Genomic DNA, 23,204 nt, shown 5'->3' on the forward strand with positions numbered 1-23,204 from the left:
GGGAGGCGATGCAGATGATAGGGGACAGGGACAGGCGTGTGTGTGGAGGTAAGACAGAAGCTTTAGGATGGACTAGGAGGCACTAGGGGGTGAGCGAGATGCAAGGGTCTTCAGACAGACTGCTGCAGCCTCAGGCTTTGGGAGGGCGGCTGTCCCTGGAAAGGGATGATGCAGCCTGTGGAAGAAACACACTTTCTATTTAGGGAGGCCGTTTAGCCTCTGCAAAGAGTAGCTGCCCACAGGCCTGGCACCTGGCTGCGTGGAAATAAACAGAGACAGGAAGCAATAATTGACGTCATGTCCTCTATCAAACCAGCCACCTCCTCCTCTCCGGGCTTGAGGAGGTTGCTCAGAGCTGCCGTGCTAGGAGGAGACTGCAGTGGCTAAATGACACTGTCCCCTGAACTTGTGCTTTATCCCCTCTGGGATTGGCTCCTGCTGTGTCCTCATGTGGAGTGCCTGCCACCCGACCTGCCTGTTGAACTCTTGTCTTCAGCGGCCCACCTCAAATGCTACTCCCCTAAGAAGGCTCGCCTAGCACTTACATCCTGCCTTTCCCAAACTGTGATTAATCCCTAGCCCATGAGCACATACATTAGAGTTGGAAACCCACCTTCAGATGCCCCAACTCTTTTTCTAAGGCACCCTGAACTCAGCCCACCCCACGCCAGGGCCACGCGAGTGAACTTCAGGAATCCCTGGAACTGAGTGCAAAATCATATGCAAAACCAAACGTGCAGATGAATGAATGAACAAAGTACGGTATACCTGTGCAATGAAATGTTGTCCAACCATAAAAGGGAATGAAGTACTGACATGTGCCACAACACTGATGAACCTTTACATTATACCTAGTAAAAGTAGTCAGACACAAAAGGCCAAATATTGTACCATTCCATTTATAGGAACTATATCCAGAACAGGCAAATCAAAAAAGACAGAAAAGTAAGTAAGTGGCTGCCAGGGGCTGAGGGGTGGGGAGGAATGGGGAGTGACTGGATACAGGGTTTCTTTTGGGATGAGGAAAAAGTTCTGGAATTAGAAAATGGTGATGGTTACATGACATCGTGACTGTACTAAGTGACACTGAATTGTGTTCATTAAAATGGTGAATTTTATGTAACATGTATTTTACCACAATTAAAAAAAATCAAATGTGCATTTCTGGGGAGAAGTTTCCTAGCTTTCATCAGATTCTCAAAAGGTTAACCAGCTCAGATCTGGTCCGATAACTTCATGATGAAAATGGTGATATGGAGACACAGAAAGGGGAGGCACCTGCCCAAGGTCACTCAGGGGCTGGTGGCAGAGCCCTGCCAGGTTATGTACCTGCCTGACCACGCCCCTCTCCCGCTCCCTTCTTCCCTTGTCCTTTAACCTACACTGTACCCTCCCTGAACAGCCCCCAGGCCTCTCTCCCACTCCCAGCCAGGCTACCCACAAGCTGTGTAACTTCCCAAAGTTCCAAGACCTTCCGGAAGCTGAGTGCATGGATAAGAGTTTCATGAGTGTTTGTCTTGTTGGCTAGAGTGGACCCTAAGCTCCTAAGAACAAGAGGAGATGTTTACTTTCCTCCATATCTCAGAGTTCCAGTGGCAGCCATGGATGTGAACTGGTCCTATCTCCCTTCAAGAAAGGGCTTGCTGTTCTCCTGCAAGGAGGGCAGTTAGCTGACAACCTCTGAATGAACATTCTTTTCCCAGATGTCCACACTGGGTTGGCCAAGACTTTGTCAGCTCTGCAACACAGTCTAAGGCTCTCCCGGCCTGGTCCTGCTTCCTCCCCCACCCTCCTCACAATAAACCTCTTGCACTCCTATCTCCATCTGTGTCTGCTTCCTGGAGGGCCCAGATGACACAGTCCCCAGCCTGGAGTATCATAAACGTTCAGTAAACGTTCATAAAGTGAACTGAACTGGGGACTCCCTGGAGGGTGGAAGGAGGTTGGTGCCTAGGTCACTGAGAGCAGGAGAGGAGGGGCTGGTTGTGGAGGATGTGTCAATCATAAGAGGGAAGGTCTACAGGGGCATGGAGAAGGGGCTATACCCCTGGGAGAGGCCCAGTAGTGGAGAACACATAGGGAGCCCAGGGAGTGAACAGCCCTACTGGCATCCTCCCTAGCTCCTCCTCTGTCTGGGGTATACTGCAGCAAAGCTCAGAAATGTCCCAGGAGACAGGGTCCAAAGAGCCCTGGCCTTGGACTTGGGAGAACCAGGTTCAAATTGTGCTTCTGGTTAGTCGACTGACTCTATATACTCTTCCTTGGTGGAGCTCAGTTTTTCCATCTGTAAAATGGGTACACAGACCATCGCTCCAACCCTGGCATGATTTTGAGAATTGACTGAGACGTCCCTACAGTTTATGGAGGGTACTGTGTTGGGTAGTTTAAATACATACTCTCAGTTAACCCTTACAGTGGCCCTGTGTGGGAGGCATTATGACCTCCATTTTATGTGAGAAAACTGTAGCTCAGAGAGGTCAAGGGACTGGCCCAAGAACACACAGCTAGGAAACAGGGAAAGCTGACATTGGAATCCAGTTCTGTCCTGCTCTAGAGCCCCTTCATTATTCCGCACACAGTTTCTGAGCCGCTGCTATGTCCTAAACTTTGAGTTGGGATGGGGACAAAGGACAAGTCAGCCCTGCTCTCACAGCGTTTATATTCTCTCAGAGAGCTTGACAGCAGCCAACCACTTAAACAAACATAATAATTCCAGAATGCGTTAGGACTGGAAAAAAATATACTGGGTGCATTTATAAAGTTGAGATAACAGAGAAGGCTACTTTGTTTTAAGATATTTTTAATATTTATTTTATTTATTATTTATTTTTGGCTGCATTGGGTCTTCGTTGCCAGGCGTGGGCTTTCTCTAGTTGCAGCGAGCGGGGGCTACTCTTCGTTGCGGTGCGCGGGCTTCTCATTGCAGTGGCTTCTCTAACTGCAGAGCACAGGCTCTAAGCGCGTGGGCTTCACTAGCTGTGGCACATGGGCTCAAGTAGCTGTGGCTCACGGGCTTAGTTGCTCCGCGGCATGTGGAATCTTCCGGGACCAGGACTCCAACCCGTGTGCCCCGCATTGTCAGGCGGATTCTTAACCACTGCACCACCAGGGAAGCCCAAGAAGGCTACTTTAAATTGGGGGTCAAGGGCGGCATCTCCAAGGACTGAAACAGACAGCGTGAGAAGGCCCCAAGTCCCCAAGTCGGGGTAAAAGCTTGGCTCGTCTGGGAACTGGTGGGCGGGGCAGGTCACCCGGCCCGTGTAGGGGACAAGCAGGGGCCACCGGGCAACTGAAGTCCATGGGGGGAATCAGGGGTTTTCCGCACCGCGTGAAAGGCTAGATCCCGTGGTGGCTGTGCGGAGGGGCCGAGGGACAGCGGGAGCCGGGCTGCAGGTCGTGGTGGGCGTCGGGGGCAGCGGGAAACGGCCGAGAGGGTCGCGGAGCCCCTACTTGCTTCCTCCGTTTCTCTCCCCCGCCCCCGAGTCGCCTCTCCCCCGCCCCTCCCCCGCCCCTTCCCCGCCTGGCTCCGCCCCGCCCCTTCCCCGCCTGGCTCCGCCCCGCCCGTCTGGCTACTGACTTGTCGGCGCCCGGCGGCGCATCCTGTGACGTCACGATCCGGGTCTGGGGCGTTTTCAGGGTCAGTGCCAGAAGAGCGGCCGGCGGCTGGCGTGTGGGCGCGGCAAGATGAGAAAGGTGGTTTCCAAGCAGTCTCCGCCCAAGTTGTTCGGTGGGTGCGCGTCCCCGCTCGGGGCGCTGGTTGCTATGGACGCCCGGGAGGCCTCTGTTGGGCGGGCGCGCGCAGGGTCGCGGGAGCTGCGGCACAGCCCGGTTTTTCAGGGTCCCGGCGGCGCAGGGCCACGCTCACAGCCCGGGCGGCACCATGAAGTCTCTAAAGAAGGAGTCCCGCCTTAGAATACCTACAAACAGATTCTTGGAGGCCCCAGAGAGCGTGAAAGGTTGGCGCTGGCTGCCTTGGGAGCTCAGGAAAACCAGACAGGGGCAGGGGTTCTTGGGATTCACGACACGGGGCCTGGAGGATGGGGGTGACACCAGGATGGAGATAAAGATCACGCGGGAATGGGGTACGGGACAAGGCGTGCCCTATACCTGTGTGTGGGCACTGTGCTGGGCAACAACGCTATCGATGGTAACTGTGGGACCCCAGACCTCAGGAAACGGAGGAGGAGAAACCTGTCAAGTATAAAGGCTGTGATATAGGATCCCATAGCTATTAAGGGGGATCAGAGCACCTGACCCAAGCCTTGGATGGTGGAGTTAGGGGGGATAGTTTTCTGAAGAGGATGACATTTATGGCTAGTCAAAAAAAAAAAGCTATTTGCTTCTCCAAGTCTAGGTAGCAGCGTCAGCTGAGGCATGGAACTGTGACATTGATGGCCAGGGCAGAGGTGGTGAGTGTGGAGAAGGGGGAAAGGAGCCAGAGGGGACTGCAGAGGTGATCAGGGACCAGACCACAAACTGGCTTTACATGCTAGGTCAGAAAGTCGGCATGCCATTGCAGGCCTTGGGGAGACCCAGCCTAAGATTGTGGTGCGAGCTCAGTGTGAGGAGGGGGCAGGCCTGGAGACAGTAGGGTTCCCTGGGAGGCCTGGAAAAATGCCTTTATTTAATGCTTCTTCATAGTATAAAAGTCCAATGTAGGCCACATTGAGATGCTCTTTCATGATATAATTTTTAACAGTTAAGAAAGAAAGAGAGAAAAATAGCTGGTCTTCTTTCCCAAGGGCAGTCAAGGGCTTTCCTAGGTACTGCCTCCTGCTTACCTAGTTTCTGGGGATCTTATCAGATTTGAACTTTCTGCTGTAAACAAATCAAGGAAAGATTTGTTTCATTGCATATTTATTTTTAATAAGAAGAAATTTAGTTTGTTAAAGAGCCCTTGAATCTACTGTATAGTATGGGGAACTATACTCAGTATTTTGTAATAAACTATAAAGAAAAAGAATCTGAAAAAGAATAAATTATATATATATGTGTGTATAACTGAATCACTGTGTTGTACACCTGAAACTAACACAACATTGTAAATCAACTATACTTCAGTAAAAATTTTTTAAAAATTAAAAAAAATAAAATCAGAAACAATAATTTAAAAATAAATAGCCCTTCATTTAAGGACATGCATTAAGGTGAAGAAAGAAAGAAGCATGCAAGGTACCTTTTTCCTCCTAAATATCTTGGGGGAAGCTTCTAATGTAGTAGGCAATACTTCCTCCCCCCCCAATATAATAAAGTTAATCAACAACTGTAATCTTTCGCTGTGTTTCTCCAAAAACTCTGAATTATAGCAAAAAGGCAAGCAAATATTGTGACTTTAAACCTGTTTAGGGACCTGAGCCCTTTGACTCCTAGGTTTCTCCCTGCTGTAGTTGCTAAGAAACTGGGAAGACTCCCAGCAGTACCAGATCCCTCTCCACCATCAGTTAAAGCTCAGCCCAGGTAGGGACAGCCCCTCCCTTGGTTCCCCTTGTGCAACTGTGAGGTCAGAATTTCCTGAAGACCTTAATTAACACTAATGAAGAATAACATTTAGATGAAACAAGAAGCAGAAAAAATAGGGTTTCTTCTCCCTCCGTAGCTCCCCCCTCCCCTTCTGCCAACCCTGTCCCTCCCACCCTACCTGAGCACCTTGCTTCCAGCTGCCTGGGCTAGCTCCAGCAGAGGTGTCATCTGACTGCCTCATGCAGGGGGGCTGGTCTCTGACCCCCTCACAGCTGTCAGGACAAGGGCGAAGTGCCCTTGGGTTTCCAGACCAAAGAGCTGGAAATAGCTGGCCCTGTACAGGCTCAGTAGTGAGACATACTTTGACCTGTGGGAACCTCCCACAGGCCCTGAAATGGCCCCACAGGGTCATCCTGCCTGCCTGGCCTCCCCAACTTGTCTCTGCCCCTCCTGTCCACTTGGCTTACCCTCATAGGATGAGTCACTCTGAAATGCTGCTTTCATCAACTCACTCTTCCGAACCAAACCTCCTTCTTGCCAACGGAGGAAGATCAGATGCTTCAGACTTAGTTTACAAAGCCGTGATGCCCTGGTTTTCCTCTCATCCCCACTATCACCCCCACCTCCTCTACAGGCCTTCTGTGTCACCATGCCTCACGTATGCCATGCTCAGCCCCGCCTCCACCTTTGCTCTGATTGTGATCTTACCTGGAACACCTCTGTTTGCTATTCTGCCTATGCGAGGCCTTCTGGTCCTTCAAGGTCTAACTTGACTGGTGAAGCTGCCTCTGACCCCGGTGGCTGCTCTTCTGAACCTTTCCTTAGAGCCCTAACTTTATGCTATACATCCATCTGTTCCTTCTCTGATGTGTAACCAAAGCTATTGTCTGTGCCACTAATTTAGGCTCTTAGGTTATGATTGGTGTGTGTTAGTGTCTGCTGCATCTTTCAGTTCCTCAAGAGAAGGAGCCTTATCTTAATGTTTTATCCCATTTTCTCTGTAATTTATAGTACATAGAAAGTACTTAGTAAATACTCACATCCTCTAGGATGAATTGAAGTTTAAAATGTATATATCCTTTCTATGGATATTAACTGGAACGCACCATTCCCTGACTGTACAGTAGCAGAGCATGGATTGCACTACACTGAAGATACAACCATCTTAGAGAAGCCTCAGACCGGAGTTTCACTGACTGTTTCAGAAGTCTTCAGCAATGTTGAAGGTTTATAAATTTACACATGGTAATTATGTGTAATTACACCCATCAGTAAAAAGCATATATCTGGAGATGTTTAATCCCTTGAGAAGATGTAGAACCAGCAAGGGTGACGGACAGAGGAAGCAAATCTCCTGGAGAATATAAATAATACCAAAATATCTATAAAAGGGAACCTTCAGCTAGTACCAATTCTTTCTTGGGCTACCACCAACTTTGGTGACTGTGTAGAAGGGAGAGGGGAAGTAGAGATCAAAACCTAAGTCAGCATCTGCACACGTGGCGAGGATGGGACCAGGACTCGCCGTCAAGCCATTTAGCCCCATGTGGGTTTGTGTGCACAGGGCCATGTGGCTTGACTAGTAGGTGCTCCTGAGTTTACTCTGACCCCATTGCTGAGGAGGTGGACTCTGGCCGATAGCGAAATTTAGAGTTACGTTTATTTTATTTGAGTTTTAAATTTTATTTATTTATTTGTCTATGGCTGCGTTGGGTCTTTGTTGCTGCGCACAGGCTTTTTCTAGTTGCGGCGAGCGGGGGCTACTCTTCATTGTGGTGCGCCGGCTTCTCATTGTGGTGGCTTCTCTTGTTGTGGAGCACGGGATCTAGGTGCGCAGGCTTCAGTAGTTGTGGCACATGGGCTCAGTAGTTGTGGCACACGGGCTGTAGCTGTGGCTCGCGGGCTCTAGAGCTCAGGCTCAGTAGTTGTGGTGCACGGGCTTAGTTGCTTTGCTGCATGTAGGACCTTCCCGGACCAGGGCTCGAACCTGTGTCCCCTGCATTGGCAGGCAGATTCTTAACCACTGAGCCACCAGGGAAGTCCCTAGAGTTATGTTTAGAATGATTCTGGCTTGGGTTTTTTTTTTTTTTGCCACTGAGTATGTGGGCAGTTTCTAAAAAATAGTTTGATTTTGGTAACCAAAACACCTGCATTGATGTTTTAATGATATTGCTTCTTAAAAATTAGAATACTGTGAGAAACAGTGGACAAAACCAAGTTGTGTCTTAAAGTCATTAAAGGCAGTGCTTAGGTTTTCTCTTGATTATTTTGTGTAGGGCCTTATATCAAAGCTTTCTGAACCAGAGGGCAGCAGACAGGAGGATACCAGCCAGAGGAACGAGATGCATTTGAAACTGTTAACCCACCTCTGTGGAAGGAAGGCAGGGAATGTGTCCTCGTTGGGAAGAAACTTGCTTCCGCCCCGTGCGTTCTCCGTACCGTGCTCTGGCGTGGCGCATGGAAGATACAGTCTCAGATGGCTCCACTTTCCTCCAGGCCCATGAGCTACTTCCGCCAACCAGTTCACCACCGCAGCAGACTCCTCGATAATCTTGCGCTCAGTCTCGCACCCCCTAATCCGTTCTTTGCCATGTCATGGTCCACAGGCTAAAAACTGAAGTCCTTCACGTGGCTCACTAAGCTCTTAGTGATATGGCTCCTCCTTTTCTCTCCAGACGCTGCTTCCTGCCTCCCACCTCGCTGCACTCCAGCTGTTTAAAAACACATGCTTTGAGTTCCAGCCAGGTGCTCCATTCTCTCTTGCCTCTAGGCCTCTTCATGCTATGCCCTTTGGAATTCCTGTTCTCCATTCTCTTTCCGTTGTCTCTTTTCATCCTTCAGCTCTCAGTCTAATTACCTCCTTAGGAAGCCCTCCCTGACCACCCCACCCACCAGACTGGGGTCCCCTGGATGCTCCCATAGTCACCCTACTTCAGTCTGTTTGACAGTGTTGTCTCCCATGGGCATGTGCTCTTTGAAGCCTAAGACTTTGCCTTATATCCTCAAAACCTAGCACGGTGCCTGACGTGTAGAAGATGCTTAAACAGTATTTGTTAAATGAAGAATGTGAAGTAGGGGCTTCCCTGGTGGCGCAGTGGTTGAGAGTCCGCCTGCCGATGCAGGGGACACAGGTTCGTGCCCCGGTCCAGGAGGATCCCACATGCCGCGGAGCGGCTGGGCCCGTGAGCCATGGCTGCTGAGCCTGCGCGTCCGGAGCCTGTGCTCCACAACGGGAGAGGCCAGAACAGTGAGGGGCCCGCGTACCGCAAAAAAAAAAAAAAAAGAATGTGAAGTAAATGGTCAGTGGTAAACGTTCTGCTTTCCCCAGAGCATCTGAATTTTCATCAGTGTCTTAGGAAGCTCAATGCCTTCACCCAGAAGAATGGATGGGAGGGTAAGAAGGCATCTCATCCAGTTGTCCCAGAGCACTGTGCATCAGAGCCACCTAGGGAGTGTTAAAAGCTCGGGAGCCAGGAAGCTGTATTTGTAAAACCCCAGGAGATTCTGAGACAGACACCTGACGAATATTTGGGAACCACTGCTTTAGTCCAGCGTCCTCTTTTTACAAAAGGTTAAAAAGGTTAAGTGATGTACCCAAGGTTGTCCAGCTTATAAGTAGCACAGCCTGGAATGGAACGTCTTCTGATCTCAGTTCCAACTACAGAAGCCTCGGTCACTGTGGTGGCGGGGGGGACCTACAAGAGAGAACTCCTGTCACCCCAGCAAAGTGCTCCCCAGGCCACCTTGGCAGCCTCTGCTGTCCATCCAGGTGGCTAGCTTTGCACCCCCACCATGAAGGCTAATATCTATCTATTTTTAAGCACTTGAACTTTGCTCCTCTTCAGAAAAGAAGCGGGCAAAAGTACCTGAACAGCCCACACCCCCCATTCAGGAAGAACCTGAACCTGTTAGCAATGTCCTACAAGGAGATGACATTCTTGCCTTAGCCATTAAGAAGGAAGACTTGAGGAAGGTAAGGATGAAGTCCAGGGATCCCTTCCTGCAGGAACCTCTCCTTGCCACCTGGGCTGTCTAGAACTTCAACCATGTCCATTGTCTGTCCACTGCCTCCCTACTCAGAGGGAGTGTCTAATTCCGTGGAAAAATCCATCAAACATAAATCTGTTCACTTTTGCATCTAAAGGAATTTACCATGTTGTTTGTTTAACATTTCTAAGATTCATATAGAACCACAGGGAAGAGAGAATGAAGTCATTCGCTTCCCATAGAGGCAAGTGCTACCATCCCCATTTCACATAAGGGACAGTGAGTTTAAGAAGCAAAGTTACAGATGTGGATAGCCCCCTGCTTTCCCTGGGAGAGGCAGCCACTTCTCACCTGAACTATCTGGAGGCATGAGATGTTATTTTTTTTTCCAGGATGTTACTAAGCCTCATAGCTGTTACACAGGCATGTCCTCGACAGAACATATGGACAGATCTAGAGATCTAGAGAAACAGATTTGTCCGCCTTCAGGAATTCCACCAAGAATTAGGACAGAGGAGAAGGGTGGTGTTTTTCCTCCTCCTGATCTCATGCGGAATCTCCTCGTTTTATTTCTTTTTAGCAACATATTCCTCGCCTTATTGAAACAGAAGATAAACCTGCAATTACCCAGAAACTTATCATCCGTAAACTCAAACCCAAGGATCATAGGAAGAAGGTCTGCCACTTAGTAGCACATCCTGCTACTCCAGATGCAGCCACGAAGCCCCTGGACTACTCTGGTATGCCCAGCCTCGGCCCTGGCATCTGAATTCATGGGTCATCCTGGAGAGAATGCCGGGTCCTCATCAGAGAGTAGCCTCTTGAATCGTTTATACCAGCTGGCTATAGCTTACCTTCCCCCCTCTTCTTTTTACCCCCAGGGCCAGGTGACATCCTCTATGGCAGTGACCAGATCCTGCCCCACCACATCTTGGGGAGTCTCCAGGACTTTAAGAGAATTGCAGTTGCTCGAGGGAACACCCAGGTTTGTTTGTACAGAGCTGCCTGGGGGAGAGAAGTCACTGATGTCGTTGCGGTCTTACCACCTGGCAGAGTCCAGCAGGACTGGAGTTACAGAGAGAGTCCAGGCTCTGGGCCTCAGAATCTGAGGTGATAAGTGACCCTTCCCCCCAAATAATGAAGCCAACATAGGCTAGCTTCAGCTGAAGTCAGGAATTCACTATAAGGAGACAGAAGTGCCTTGAGGAACCCCAAGGCGAGAGTGTGTCTGGCTCCCGTCACACTGGGCCCACGCTCCCCCATTGCCCTCTGCTCCTCTGTGCCCCGGCTTTATCTCCCCTTCTCGAAAGACTGGCCTGCTCTCCTCCTCAGTCCACATGGTGCAGGAAGGTGGCTCCCCACAGCTCCCAGGGCCACATGGAGAGTCTGTCTGTCTTTCAGTTTCTTTAATTCTCTGGTTCCAGGCAAAGAATCTCTGATTGGTCAGGTGCTAAAAGGCCTGGGGTCCAATAAAAATGACTCAGTCGTGCAGCAGGTGAGGGTGTCAACACCAGCTGTGAGGAGGACAGACACATTAAAGGACGTTGACCACAATCTTAGAACAAGCGTTTCCATTCTAGGCGAGAGGGGACTGACAGCAGCTTCCAAGCCCCCCTTGTTCTGCGATTTGCTTTCTGTCACTTGCTACCTTGGGGCCCTGGAAAGGAGGGACTCAGCAGAGCGGGAGGACAGCAGGGATGTAGGCCTGGAGAAGTCTGCTCTGCCCCGCTTCAGCGCCTTCCCCTGCCCTCCACACTCATGTTGCTCTTTTCAGCTGGCTGAGCTGATCCACACCCCACCCTGTCTGATGACCCTCATCTCAGCTAAAGAAGAGCCGAAGCAGGAAGCCCCAAAAGAAGAGAAGGCACATCCTCCCTGGGCCCCACCTCTTCAGCACAACTTTCTGAAAAACTGGCAGCGCCACATAGCCCTTCGGAAGAAGCAGCAGGAAACCCTCAGTGGTGAGCAGAGCGGACAGGGCTCCTGCCTGGCCTCACATGGCGTCAAGGCTCCGCCGCTGTGTTTTTTCTCTCCCTTCACCTCCAGAACCCGGATTCAGGCTGGTCACGTTTGTGCTGAGTACTCCCAAGCGCTTCTTGCTCTTAGTGGGTCGTGAAATCAGCCCAGTGACTGGAGCCGATCAGTGCAGAGAGTTCGGGCCCCTGTTTGTTCTGATTTGGTGGCGGGACTGCATTCTTGGCTCTCTTGCTAGAACGGCTGAAGAAGCCAGTCGGCGAGCTGCTGATGCACATGGGGGAGACCTACAGGAAGATCCAGGAAGAACGGGAGCTCCTTGACCGAACACTGCCAACATGGCCTGATGGGAAGGTAAGGACAGCGTTCCCAGGTACCCTGTGGGAGGGGTCTGGACAGCTGGGGACAAAAAAAATCTATCCAGTGCAAAGCACTGTTAGGCCCTCAAGGTCTTTACTAAATTCTATTATTGGTCCTATTACTGATCGTTCAGGGACTGGCCAGGTAAGCAATTCGGCCCGTGGTGGTCACTGTTAGTCAGTTTGAGGAGAAAGATACCACTGGCACTAAGCTATGAGAATAGTCTTCGTCTTAGTGTTGTCTCCTAAAAGCTGAGGCTCCGCCTTTCAGTCGCCCCAGGGTGCCATGTTGTGTTCTGGTATGTCAGTACCTGGAACAACCCGCCCTGGCTGGAGCCAGGTAAACGTACAACAGGGCAGCCTGAAAATAAGAAAGTGGGTGCTTCTCTCCTGCTCTCAGGCAGGGCAGTGCGAATCCCCCAGAGGGAGCATCTGTAGTCTGTGGAGCTCTTGTCTTCCCAGGCTCCCCACCAGCCTCTCTCCAAGGTGCTCAGGTGGTCTGACTCATCTGTCCTCCATCACCAGGGCTGTGAATTGACCAGTGGGTTCTGGAGTCAACCGGAATACCTGGGAGATGAAATGATGGGCCTGGTAATGACGAAGACAAAAACTCAGCGTGGCCTCATGGAACCAATCACTCACGTCAGGAAGCCCCGCTCCATCCAGGTGGAGATGGGTGAGGAGCGGGCTGTAAATGTGACTGGCTAGGGGGGAAAGATCAGGGCTCTGGTGCGGAGGTTCAGTCCTCTCTTCAGTAAGACCGCGGTAGCAGTGGTGGGAGGAGCAGGCAGAAGCCTGGGCTCTAGGGCGGTGCTGTCCTTACTGCAGCTGAGCCACCGTGGCAGCTGAGCGGAATGTGGCCGGTCTGAACTGAGATGTGCTGTAAGTGTAAGTGTTGCACTGGGTTTCGAAGATCAGTTCGAAAAAATAGATTTTTTTTTTTTTTTTTTTTGCGGTACGCGGGCCTCTCACTGTTGTGGCCTCTCCCGTTGTGGAGCACAGGCTCCAGACGCGCAGGCTCAGCGGCCATGGCTCACGGGCCCAGCCGCTCCGCGGCATGTGGGATCTTCCCGGACCGGGGCACGAACCCGCGTCCCCTGCATCGGAGGCGGACTCTCAACCACTGCGCCACCAGGGAAGCCCCGAAAAAATAGATTTTATTAATAATTTTTGTATTGATTACGTGTTGAAATAAGATTTTTAATATATTGGGTTAAACTGTATTATTAAAATTAATTCCATCTGTGTTTTTTTTAATCGTTTTAAACGTGGCATCTGGAAAATTTTAAATTACATATACATGGCTTGCATTTGTGGTTTGCATCGTATTTCTAATGGGCAGCACTGCTTTAAAGGCTGCCAGACTGTCTGGGTTCAGATCCCAGCTGTGTTGAGTTTGTGAACACCAGCGAGTTATTTAACCTCTCTGGTCCTCAGTTTCCCTATCTGTAAAATACTCATGGGGTTGTGAGAGGGTTAAATGAGACGTGCTGTGTATTAAGAGGTTCTGGCCCATTGTTAAACACTCAATAAAAGGTAGCTGCTGTTGTTACTTTTATTATAATCCAAAGATTTGACGGTTTGGAAGCTAATTTTGCAGGAGTCCTGTGCAGGGCTGCTGAGGCAGTAGGTGTGGGACCAGAAGGAGGGGAGCCCAGCTCACAGAGAAGCTGTGTTTTCAGCTCTTTCAGAAACGGTGCTGGGATGGGCGCTCTCAGAGCCCTTGAAAGTGGTTGGGGAAGGGGGCGTGGCAGCAGCCTGTGCTGAGGGTCCTTGGACCCTGCTCTAGGATTGCCAGCCCAGAAGGATGCTTGGTACCGCTACACCTGGGATCGGAGTCTGTTTCTGATCTACCGACGCAAGGAACTACAGAGCATCATGGCGGAGCTGGATTTTAGCCAGCAGGTTGGTAGTCTGTGCCTAGTCTGAAGCCCCTCAGGGTGGTGCCTGTCCTCAGTCAGCTAACCTTTCCTTCCTCTGTCTCTCTGAGGATATTGATGGCCTGGAGGTGGTGGGCAAAGGGCGGCCTTTCTCCACTGTTACCGTGGAAGACTATTCAGTGTTTGAAAGGAGCCAGGAAAGCTCCTCTGAAGACACAGTGCACTTGTGAGTCGGGGCTGGGCCCTAGGGAGAGCGGTTGGAGAGTGTGGCTTCCCCAGCACCTTCAAGTATTGTAGGGCAAGCTTCCCTCCCTGAAGTCAGGGGGCCCCCATTCCAGCCTCTCGCTAGTGGCTGTCACCCCCTCCTCTAGCCCATTCGAAGGAACACCTGTGCTCGCTTTACTATTGCCATCTGTTCTCTTCCAGCAACCAACTCCTAGTGGAGATTTCCTAGACATTCCTTTGCTCATAAATGGGGCCCCTCCAGACTCTCCCAGTGCTGAGCGGCTCTGCGTGAAGAGTCTCTTTATGTCCAAGAACCTCCCACTACAGGAACGGAGCAGGATGGAGCCGATGATGCTCCACTGGAGGGCAGAGCCGGGCACATCTCCAGCTTTTCTGGCAACCATTTCCGTGGGCTCCACGCGGCAAGACTGTGGCAGACTCAGGGAGAATAAGTCATTGCTTTTTCTTACAGAGACTTATTGGCCAATTACCCTGATGTGGTCCCTATGCCTATTCTTGGCCCTTCTCTGCTGTTCTGTGGGCAGCCAGCTTGCTGGATCCGAGGCAGCAACCCAGAGGACAAGGTAAAACGGCCTTCACCCTCACCCACCTGCTGGAAGGGCCTCCCTCATGGGGCAGTCCCAGGGTGACTGCGGCAGTCACAAGGAGCCTGCACGGTCTCCTGTTTGAGTTTTTATCGGGTCATGCTTTCAGTATGTGTCTGAAAATGGTAACAGCAACGCTAACTTGAGCCAGAATAAAGTCACAAGGCTGGAAAGAGAGTGTCACAAGCCGCCCAGTTTGTACCTAGTCCCGAACATGTAAATAAGCAAACCTCACACAGGTATGGCTTTAAGAAGGTTCTAAAATAGTCTTCAGACGCTAAGGAACAGAAGTGTTTGTAAACATCTGTTTCATCTCCTCTCCTTACTGCTGATGGCAGGGACAGCCACTCTTGGGGTATGATACCTAGCTGTTTGAGAGCGGCCAGGCCCAGGAGACTTCCAGTGCCAAACCCGGAAGAGTCCCGGCAAACCAGGCTGAGTTGGTCACCCTAGGCCAGGACCTCCCACAGAGGCATCTCTCATGCCTCTTCTCTCCCCAGAGGCACGTTGGAATTGCTGTCCGCTTGACCTTTGAAACTCTAGAAGGCGAGAAAGCATCTTCAGAACTGACGGTGGTCAATAATGGCACAGTGGCCATTTGGTATGACTGGCGGAGGAGGTCCCAGCTGGACTCTTTCCAAGACCTGAAGAGGAATAGGATGCAGCGGTTTTACTTCAACAATCGGGAAGGTACCAGGGAGAAGCCGCCCCGCTCACCCCTCCTGCAGCCAAAGTCTAGCTGATGCCCAGCTCTTGCAAGTGTGAGCCCCTCTTCCCGCCTGTCCCTCCCATCCTGTGAAGTGTGTTGTCGCCTGACTGTTCCTGTCAGCTGGGAGAACGGTGGAACGCTTGAGAACACAGGGGAGTGAGGCACCTGTGGGAGGCAGAACACGGGGTGGGGGGGGGGAGCGGAAGCATTCTAGATGTTCAGTTACCCATATGCACAGGCCTGAGGCTGGGACGACCACCTGTCCCTCTTGCCTGGGACATTCCCGGTTTTCGCAATGAAAGTCCCACATGCCAAGAAAGCCCTCAGTCCTACGCAAGCTGGGACAGTTGGTCACCCTAACCAGGGCTTAGTTAACTTTATACATGCAGGCTTGGGGCTCAGTGCTCCTACTCGGTGAAAACCTCTTTCTCTGTCCCTCTCAGGTGTGATTCTGCCTGGAGAAACTAGAAAGTTTCCCTTCTTCTTTAAGTCTTTGAATGCTGGGATCTTCAGGGAGTGTTGGGAGTTTGGAACCCACCCCACCCTGTTAGGAGGTGCTCTCCTGCAGGTCAATCTCCATGCAGTCTCCCTGACCCAGGACATCTTTAGGGATGAGAGGAAGTTATTGGAGGTAAGGGACCCGGGATCTTGGCCCCTGTGGACACTAGGTAGGTTAACCTACCTAGTGTTCTTCCTGGCACTGCCTGCAGGGATCTTGTTTCTCCCACAGCCCAAGAGGTGAATTTTTCAAAAACACACTCTTGCTCAAAACACACTCCTCGGGGCTTTGTGATATAAAAGATGGGTGGGCAGGCAAGAGAAAGGGCAGCTTTGAGCTTCACCACGCTCCGCCCTACTGCGTTAGAAAGAAATGAGACTGGGCCTTAAGATGCAGGCTGCATGCAAGTACTTATCTGAGTACAAACACAACGCATGGCCCTCTGCGCTGGTACTGTATCTGTTCACTGTCGTCTGGTACTATCCAGTGGAATTGCATTTAACTGGCATGACTTCAAAACCAGGCAAAACCAGAGAGAACAATTTAACTGGTGGGGCCGGCACCCAGGAGTACAAACACAACGGGAACTGGGAGTCTGCCGGCCCCAGTCCATCTCATGGCCTGGCCATCTGGTGCTGTGCTTTGTGGGATTCTGGAGAAAGCTGTGCTTTTTTATTCATCGTGGCCCCCCGACACAAGCCAGCTACTTCGGCTGGGGCTCAGCCCTTGGTGAACAAAGGTGATTTTGACAAATGTAATGTCTGCTTTACTTGCTGACTATAGGACCAGCCTTTCTCACGAGATGCCCCTCTACTATTTCTGTGACACTGACCATGTGGCCAAGCCACGTTCTCAACAGGGCCCAAACCGTGCGGCCCCAAGGATGTCACGTGCATTTTGAAAGCCTGAGCTGCCGCTTATACCACCTTCCCTTCCTCAGAACAAGCTGGCTTCCCACGAAGCAGTCACCGTCGTGGAGAGCATGCTACAGGAGCTGCTGAGGGGAATCCTGACCCCGGAACGTGCACAGTCACCTGTGGACGCCTATCTCACCGAGGAGGACTTGTTCCACCACAGGAATCCTCGGGTACAGGCCCAGCACTGGCCCCTGCCCCTCGTGCGTGCCCTGGGAGAAAGTAATAGCAAACCCTTTGATGTGCCAGGACCTATTCTTAGCATCTCCCATGAGTAACTCAGTTTCTCCACAGCAGTCCTGTGAGATGGGTACTATTTTTTTCTTTTTTTTAAAGACACCAATTTACTTGAACATTTGTTACTTTTTTTTTTTTAATTTATTTTTGGCTGTGTTGGGTCTTTGTTTCTGTGCGAGGGCTTTCTCTAGTTGTGGCGAGCGGGGGCCACTCTTCATCGTGGTGCGCGGGCCTCTCACTATCGCGGCCTCTCCTGTTGTGGAGCACAGGCTCCAGACGCGCAGGCTCAGTAGTTGTGGCTCACGGGCCCAGTTGCTCTGCGGTATGTGGGATCCTCCCAGACCAGGGCTCGAACCTGTGTCCCCTGCATTAGCAGGCAGATTCTCAACCACTGCGCCACCAGGGAAGCCCAATGGGTACTATTTGTATCCTCATTTTATATGGGAGAAGCTGAGGTCCAGGGAGCTTAAGTAATTTGCCCAAGATAACTTAGCTAGTGTAAGTGGATGCTTGGTGATAACAGAGCTTCAAAAACGTCTTAATTCAAACTCAATCTTCTTTGGAAGCCCAAATGTATAAAAAGCTTTAAGTTGGAGATGCTTAGGTTGAAAGGGAAGTGGGGAGCCCCTCTGGGCCCAGCAGTTCCTGCCAGCCTCCTCCATCGGCGCTCTCGAGGGAACGGGAAGCTGGAGCAGGCTGGCTTGGGCTCTGGGGCCCCCATGTTGCAGCCTCTCCATCACGTGTCTTCTCTTGCCTCTGCTGCAGCTGCATTACCAGCACCAAGTGGTGCAAAACCTGCACAGACTGTGGTGCCAGTACACCGTCCTGCCCCCCAAGGCTGAGGAGGCCGGGCCGGGCGAGGAAGAGCACCTCAGCCCCAGGGCCCAGGCTGCTGCGGCCCCATCAGCCTATGGGGAGGCGGCCTCGATGAAGGTCGGGTCTTCTGTGCACCTTAAGAGCCCAGCGTTGGACCCCCAACCACCCCGGCAGGAGAGTGAGGCCCTCAGGGACTCCCGACATCCTGTTGGGTCCCAGAAGACTGGTCTGGGTTCTCAGCAGAAGAGCATCATGGAGGTGGAGGGGAGCCCAGACCTGCAGAGTGTCCGGAGCTCCCAGGAGCTGGACGGCCTTCCCCCACCAGAGTGGAACCTCTGCCTGGAGGACTTCAGAAAGGTGCCTCCCCAGCCCTGGGGGGTTGGTGGAGAAGGGCCCAGGCATAGCCAGGTGCCGGTGCTTCTGGCCTGAGCTGCCTCAGCTCAGGGGCAGCTTTCTAAGGGCCTTAACCAACCTTCTAAGGGCCCAGAGAAAGCAATCTCTTGGTCATCTCTCTTTATCTCGGGTGCCTAGGCCACTGTGGTGCAGGAGGGACTCCTTCTCTGACCCTGGCAAACCTTGGAAAGGGGTTCATGGGTACAGATTTCTGAGGGAGGGCCCAGGCTCCCACAGAAGGCACCCAGACAGACTCTCCATGGCTGCATCCCCTCCTGGCCACCTGCCCTTACCACACCGCACCTGTTAGTAGAGGACACAGGCGCCCCTGGTGTCCTGGGCAGAACGGTTGCCCATGGTACCTCTGACCGGCCAGGTAGTGGTGGCACTCCCTGAGGAGAACCAGAGAGAAGACGCCCTAATCAGGCTCAACAAAGCGGCCCTGGAGCTGTGCCAGGAACCGCGGCCGTTGCAGTCCGACCTCCTGTACCAGATGTGGTAGGTACCGCCACCAGGAGAGCTGCTCCCATCCCTTCCCCTTTGCGGCGTGTGGCCAGGGGTTCTGGGCAAGCAGTCCCAGGACTCAAGGGGGCTGAGCTCTCTTTGAGATCGGGTTGCTGAAAGATGCTGCACACACTTCACGGTCCGGCAGCTGCTGCAGCAGCCCCTACAGCTGCTCTCCCTATGCCAGCTGCCCTCTGGGGATGAGTCACAGCAGAGTAAGCACATAGACCTTTCCCCCCCTTCTTCCCTTGTTCCTTCTTAATGAGCAGAGGAATGCTCCTTGAGAGCAGAGGCGATAGCAGAGGGCAGTGAGAAGCGGATCTATTCCATGAAAAGCCTCACTTGATCGCCAGCCTTCCCATCGCCTGTTTGCAACTTGCTTGGATAGGCCTGGGGGGCCTTTTGCAAGGCCCTCAGAACACATCCCCAGGAGCCTTGTCCTGGAAGTCTTTTGCGAGTCTAGCCCCTCCAGTGGGACTGGATCCAGTTCTAGCCATGGTTTCAAGATGGAGTTCGTTCAAGACTGATCTAACCTTATCCTTGGGCCACTTTTTCTTGGCTGCCACCCGAGGGAAGCCAGATCGCCATCCCAGCACTGGCATGGGTGCCAGTGAGGGTGCTGGCTGGACAGAGGCATGGTGCTTCGGTGGCAGTTCCTGGCACCAGTGCCTTGGAAGGGAAGGACCAAGCCTCTACGGGTTCAAGGGCAAATGAGGGACGATGGCTTTTCTCCAATATATCTTGCTCTCTAGTTTGCAGCTGTGGCGAGATGTGATTGACAGCCTGGTGAGCCATTCCCTGTGGCTGAGGGCTCTGCTGGGCCTGCCTGAGAAGGAGACCATCTACTTGCACGTGCCAGAAGCGCCAGGTCAGACACTGTGCAGCCACACCTCTGCGTAGTCTTTCCCATCCCTCTGCCCGGGCGGCGGTGGCGCCTCAGCCATTTGTACGCTTCCGGTGGAACCTCCGTTAGGTTGGCCCATGGGGTAGGCCTCCTGCTACCTTTTTATCAGCTGCCAGAATTTGGGACCTAGAAACAACCCTAACGATCACCTTAGTTCAGTCCCCACGTTTTACAGGTGGAGTCCCAGAAAGGCAAGATGACTTGCCATCCCGTACGTGGGGAAAGGGTGGAGCTGGGACCGGCGCCTGGGCCTCTCACCCCTGGCCTACAGTCCTGTTCCACAAGGTCATGCACCGGAACCAGGGCCTTGCTCCCAGTCTGTGGGGATTCTCTCAAACAGCTAGAGCACTGCTGGCCCAGGGCCCGTTGCTCTCCCAGTTCCTGCCTGTGGGGGCAGCTAGGCCACAGGCCATTTGACTTCCGTTCACCTTCCTCAGATCGAAAGTCACCTCCTGTCACAGAAGTGAAGGTGACTTCCGGGAGAGTGGGGAAGGAGGACCGGAAAGGGCCATCTCAAGAAAAGAAGCAGCTGGGAATCAAAGACAAAGATGATAAAAAGGGAGCCAAGCTGCCACCTGGGAAAGAGGCAGGTAGCACGTCGTCTGGGCCTGGGGGCGCGGGCTGGGGAAGGGATACGAGGGGCTGCGGAAGGTGGGCAGTCACGCCAGCGTGATGCCCCTGCTCCCCACTAAGCTGCTCTTGAGAAAGTCCTGGACCTCCCCCAGGAGCTACTGAAGGCCGGGCATGTCTCTGTCTCTCCAAGCAGGACCATTTAAACAGCAAGAAGCACAAAGCAAAGGATGACAAGAAACCGATGAAATCTACAAGTCGGGACAGGCTTCCCTTGGAAGACCCTGCCCCTGACATCATCATCCCGGCTCAGGAACCCATAGATCCCCTGGTCATGGAGAAATACACCCAGAGGCTGCATACTGAGGTGAGGGCAAGAGCCTGGCACTCAGCCCTCCCCTCACTCACACCTGCCCTGCATACCTTCCTCCACTCCCTGGCTCCCTCATTCATTCTGTTTATCCCACAAACAGTAAGGGCCTACTGCATTGTGATGGAAGCAGAGCTGCCCTTGTGAAGGGCATCCTAGTGTTCAAGACAGACCTCATGAATAAGTAACACCTCTGGTATGTTAGGTGATGAGCACTATGGGAAAAAGAGAGAGACCAGGGCTGGGGGATGGGGAAGCCCCGGGTGGGGGTAGGTGGGCCTCATTGGAAGGTGACATCAAACAAAGACTTGAAGGGAAGGGAAGTGTGGCCATGTTGGCATCTAGGAAGAGTGCTGTGAGCAGAAGAGGGAGTGAGCCAGGAGGACAGAAGGGCAGAGGGTCCACCAAGAGGGAGCGGGTCATGTGGGGCTCTGTAGGCCACTGTGAGGACACAGTGTTTTGAACTGAGGAGTGATGTGGTCCGACTCATGCTTTAGAAGATCACTCCGGCTGCCATTTGGAAATAGATTCTAGGGGGGACAGAGCAGAAGCCTTTTCCTTTCTGCTGCTCCCACTTCTTCTCTGTTAGGTGCATCTGGGAGATGTGTTCCTTGGGTGACCACCATGTAGAGTGAATTTCCAGCAAGTGTAAGGGTTTTGAAACGCTGGAGAGACTTTATAAAATGTGTTCTTAAGCAGTAGGTCCTTAGGGATTCACCTATGTGTTGTGTTCTGTTCTTTGTCATTGTTGTTGGTTTGGGAGGGGAGCTCCACAAAGCCATGTTTGATATATCAAGGAGTCTAATGGCAATGCTTTGTCTTCCTCTGGTGTGGACAGCTGGGTAGCCGAGATTGTATTGTGCATTGCGCTAATGCTCAGATCACATTTAATCAGAAGCTCCATTTGCTGTTGGTGACATCACTGAGATGTGTGGATTTCCATGGGGTCTAGAAAGTAATCATAGGGCTCTGAGGACCCGTGCGGTAGTCTCTTGCTTGGCTTTTTGAAATTAAGAACCAACTTGCTGAGGCTTGTGTGGTCCAGCTCCACCACAGGGTACAGTCTTGGAGACATTTCAGTACGTGGATCTGTGATCTTACTGGAAGGAAAGCTGGTCTCCAGGAGGCCAGGGTAGAACTGGGTCACCTCAAGGGACTAAATGGGCACTGCTCCCTGGGCCTCCCTGGAATTGCCCCTTTAACCACCCTAGGCTCTAATGTCCCCATGTGTCCAAGGGGCAGTGCAGGATTACTGCCCCAGACTGGTTCAAAAAATAAAACTGGGACTTCCCTGGTGGCACAGTGGTTAAGAATCCACCTACTAATGCAGGGGACACGGGTTCGATCCCTGGTCTGGTAAGATCCCACATGCCGCAACTAAGCCCGTGTGCCACACTACGGAGCATGCACTCTAGAGCCCGCGAGCCACAAGTACTGAGCCCACGTGCCGCAACTAGTGAAGCCCACATGCTCTAGGGCCCGCGTGCTGCAACTGCTGAGCCCATGTGCTGCACCTACTGAAGCCTGTGCACCTAGAGCCCATGCTCTGCAACAAGAGAAGCCACCGCAATGAGAAGCCCATGCACTGCAACAAAGAGTAGCCCCTGCTTGCCGCAACTAGGGAAAGCCCATGTGCAGCAATGAAGACCCAACGCATCCAAAAAAAAAAAAAATCTATTTGCAAAAACAAAAGTCCTACAGAAAATTTAGTTTTATCTACACAACTTGAGTTGTCCCCCTCTCCAGCTGTCCCTCTTGTATAGATGTGTCCATCCATCTCGCAGCATGGGGGATGCTCCCTCGTGCAGGTGCTTTCCAGGGAGTGAACCTTTGCCTGTGATGTTCATCCCATTCTTCCAGGTCTATGGGCTGCTGGATGCCCTGGTGACCGACCTACTGGTCCTGGCTGATGAGCTCAGCCCCAAAGAGAATGTCAAGGAGCCTTTGCGTCTCTGCACCTGACTTGCATGCCTGAGCTGCCTTCTGCGAAACTGCTTAAAAAACAAATCAATAAAGAACCTTTAGGTTCCTACCACTTCCCTATGCCTCCATGTCTTGAATGTCAGATGTTTTTTTTTTTTCTTTTCTTTGCCGTACGCGGGCCTCTCCCGTTGCGGAGCACAGGCTCCGGACACGCAGGCTCAGCGGCCATGGCTCACAGGCCCAGCCGCTCCGCGGCATGTGGGATCCTCCCAGACCGGGGCACCAACCCGTGTCCCCTGCATCAGCAGGCGGACTCTCAACCACTGCGCCACCAGGGAAGCCCTTGAATGTCAGATCTTGATGAAGTCAGGTCCTGGTCCTCCCATGTCCCACCTGCCCTTGGATTCCCCTCCTCCCCATTCCTGGAGCCATCCAACAGGAGGAGAGAGAAACACAGCTGGGGAGGTGATATGTGGGATGAGGAGTGGAAGAGCAAGTTGGCAGCAGGACAAGGAATGAAGCAGGTGACAGGACAGAGAGCATCACCCCTCGTAGCCCCTGCCTCTGGCCTTTGTTGACCTACACTTTTGGGGTCATCTTCCCGGAGCCAGGTCTTCCCAAAGTGTCATCACCAAGAATGACACAGTGTGTGACTAGGAGGGGAACTAGACACCATGGGACCTGGGTCCCTGAGGTCCTCACACTTCCACTGGGTCCAAGGGCCTCGTCCCAGTCCCTGAGGATCATGCTACCACACCCTTAAACCCTAAAGGCCAGATCCCTTTGTCGTCAGCCAGAAATTATTCTGGATTCTAGCCTGCTTATCCCCCTCCCCATGCCGAGCCACCTGGCCTCTTTGAGCCATTTTTTCTACC

General features: G+C 52.2%; 1 protein-coding gene across 6 annotated transcripts; it reads left to right on the forward strand.

Moving 5' to 3' along the window:
• Nucleotides 1-3,612: 3,612 nt before the first annotated feature.
• On the forward strand, nt 3,613-22,433 carry MYCBPAP (MYCBP associated protein). 6 transcript variants are annotated; one of them, XM_060290509.1, is made up of 19 exons: nt 3,613-3,727; nt 9,306-9,433; nt 10,028-10,187; nt 10,329-10,432; nt 11,222-11,408; nt 11,660-11,775; nt 12,306-12,456; nt 13,570-13,685; nt 13,771-13,886; nt 14,358-14,469; nt 14,991-15,180; nt 15,643-15,830; nt 16,639-16,785; nt 17,615-18,022; nt 18,435-18,556; nt 19,315-19,430; nt 19,904-20,052; nt 20,230-20,403; nt 22,267-22,433. In XM_060290509.1, the coding sequence occupies exons 1-19, from the start codon at nt 3,685-3,687 to the stop codon at nt 22,366-22,368; spliced, it is 2,829 nt and encodes a 942-aa protein (XP_060146492.1). In that variant the 5' UTR covers nt 3,613-3,684; the 3' UTR covers nt 22,369-22,433. The 6 variants fall into 6 exon arrangements, with proteins under 6 accessions (XP_060146492.1, XP_030696133.1, XP_060146491.1 ...); XM_030840273.2 differs by having other exon boundaries at nt 20,233-20,403; XM_030840272.3 differs by lacking the exon at nt 3,613-3,727 and adding an exon at nt 3,741-3,956 and having other exon boundaries at nt 20,233-20,403.
• The last annotated feature ends 771 nt before the right edge of the window (nt 22,434-23,204 follow it).

Source organism: Globicephala melas, chromosome 20 (assembly GCF_963455315.2).
Source record: "Globicephala melas chromosome 20, mGloMel1.2, whole genome shotgun sequence".
Taxonomy (NCBI): domain Eukaryota; kingdom Metazoa; phylum Chordata; class Mammalia; order Artiodactyla; family Delphinidae; genus Globicephala; species Globicephala melas.

Coding starts and splice junctions, on each gene's coding strand:
- MYCBPAP (XM_060290508.1), top strand. CDS start 3,685: ATGAGAAAGGTGGTTTCCAAGCAGTCTCCGCCCAAGTTGTTCG. Junction 11,776..12,305: donor CAACATGGCCTGATGGGAAG/GTAAGGACAGCG, acceptor CTCCATCACCAG/GGCTGTGAATTGACCAGTGG. Junction 13,686..13,770: donor AGCTGGATTTTAGCCAGCAG/GTTGGTAGTCTG, acceptor TGTCTCTCTGAG/GATATTGATGGCCTGGAGGT.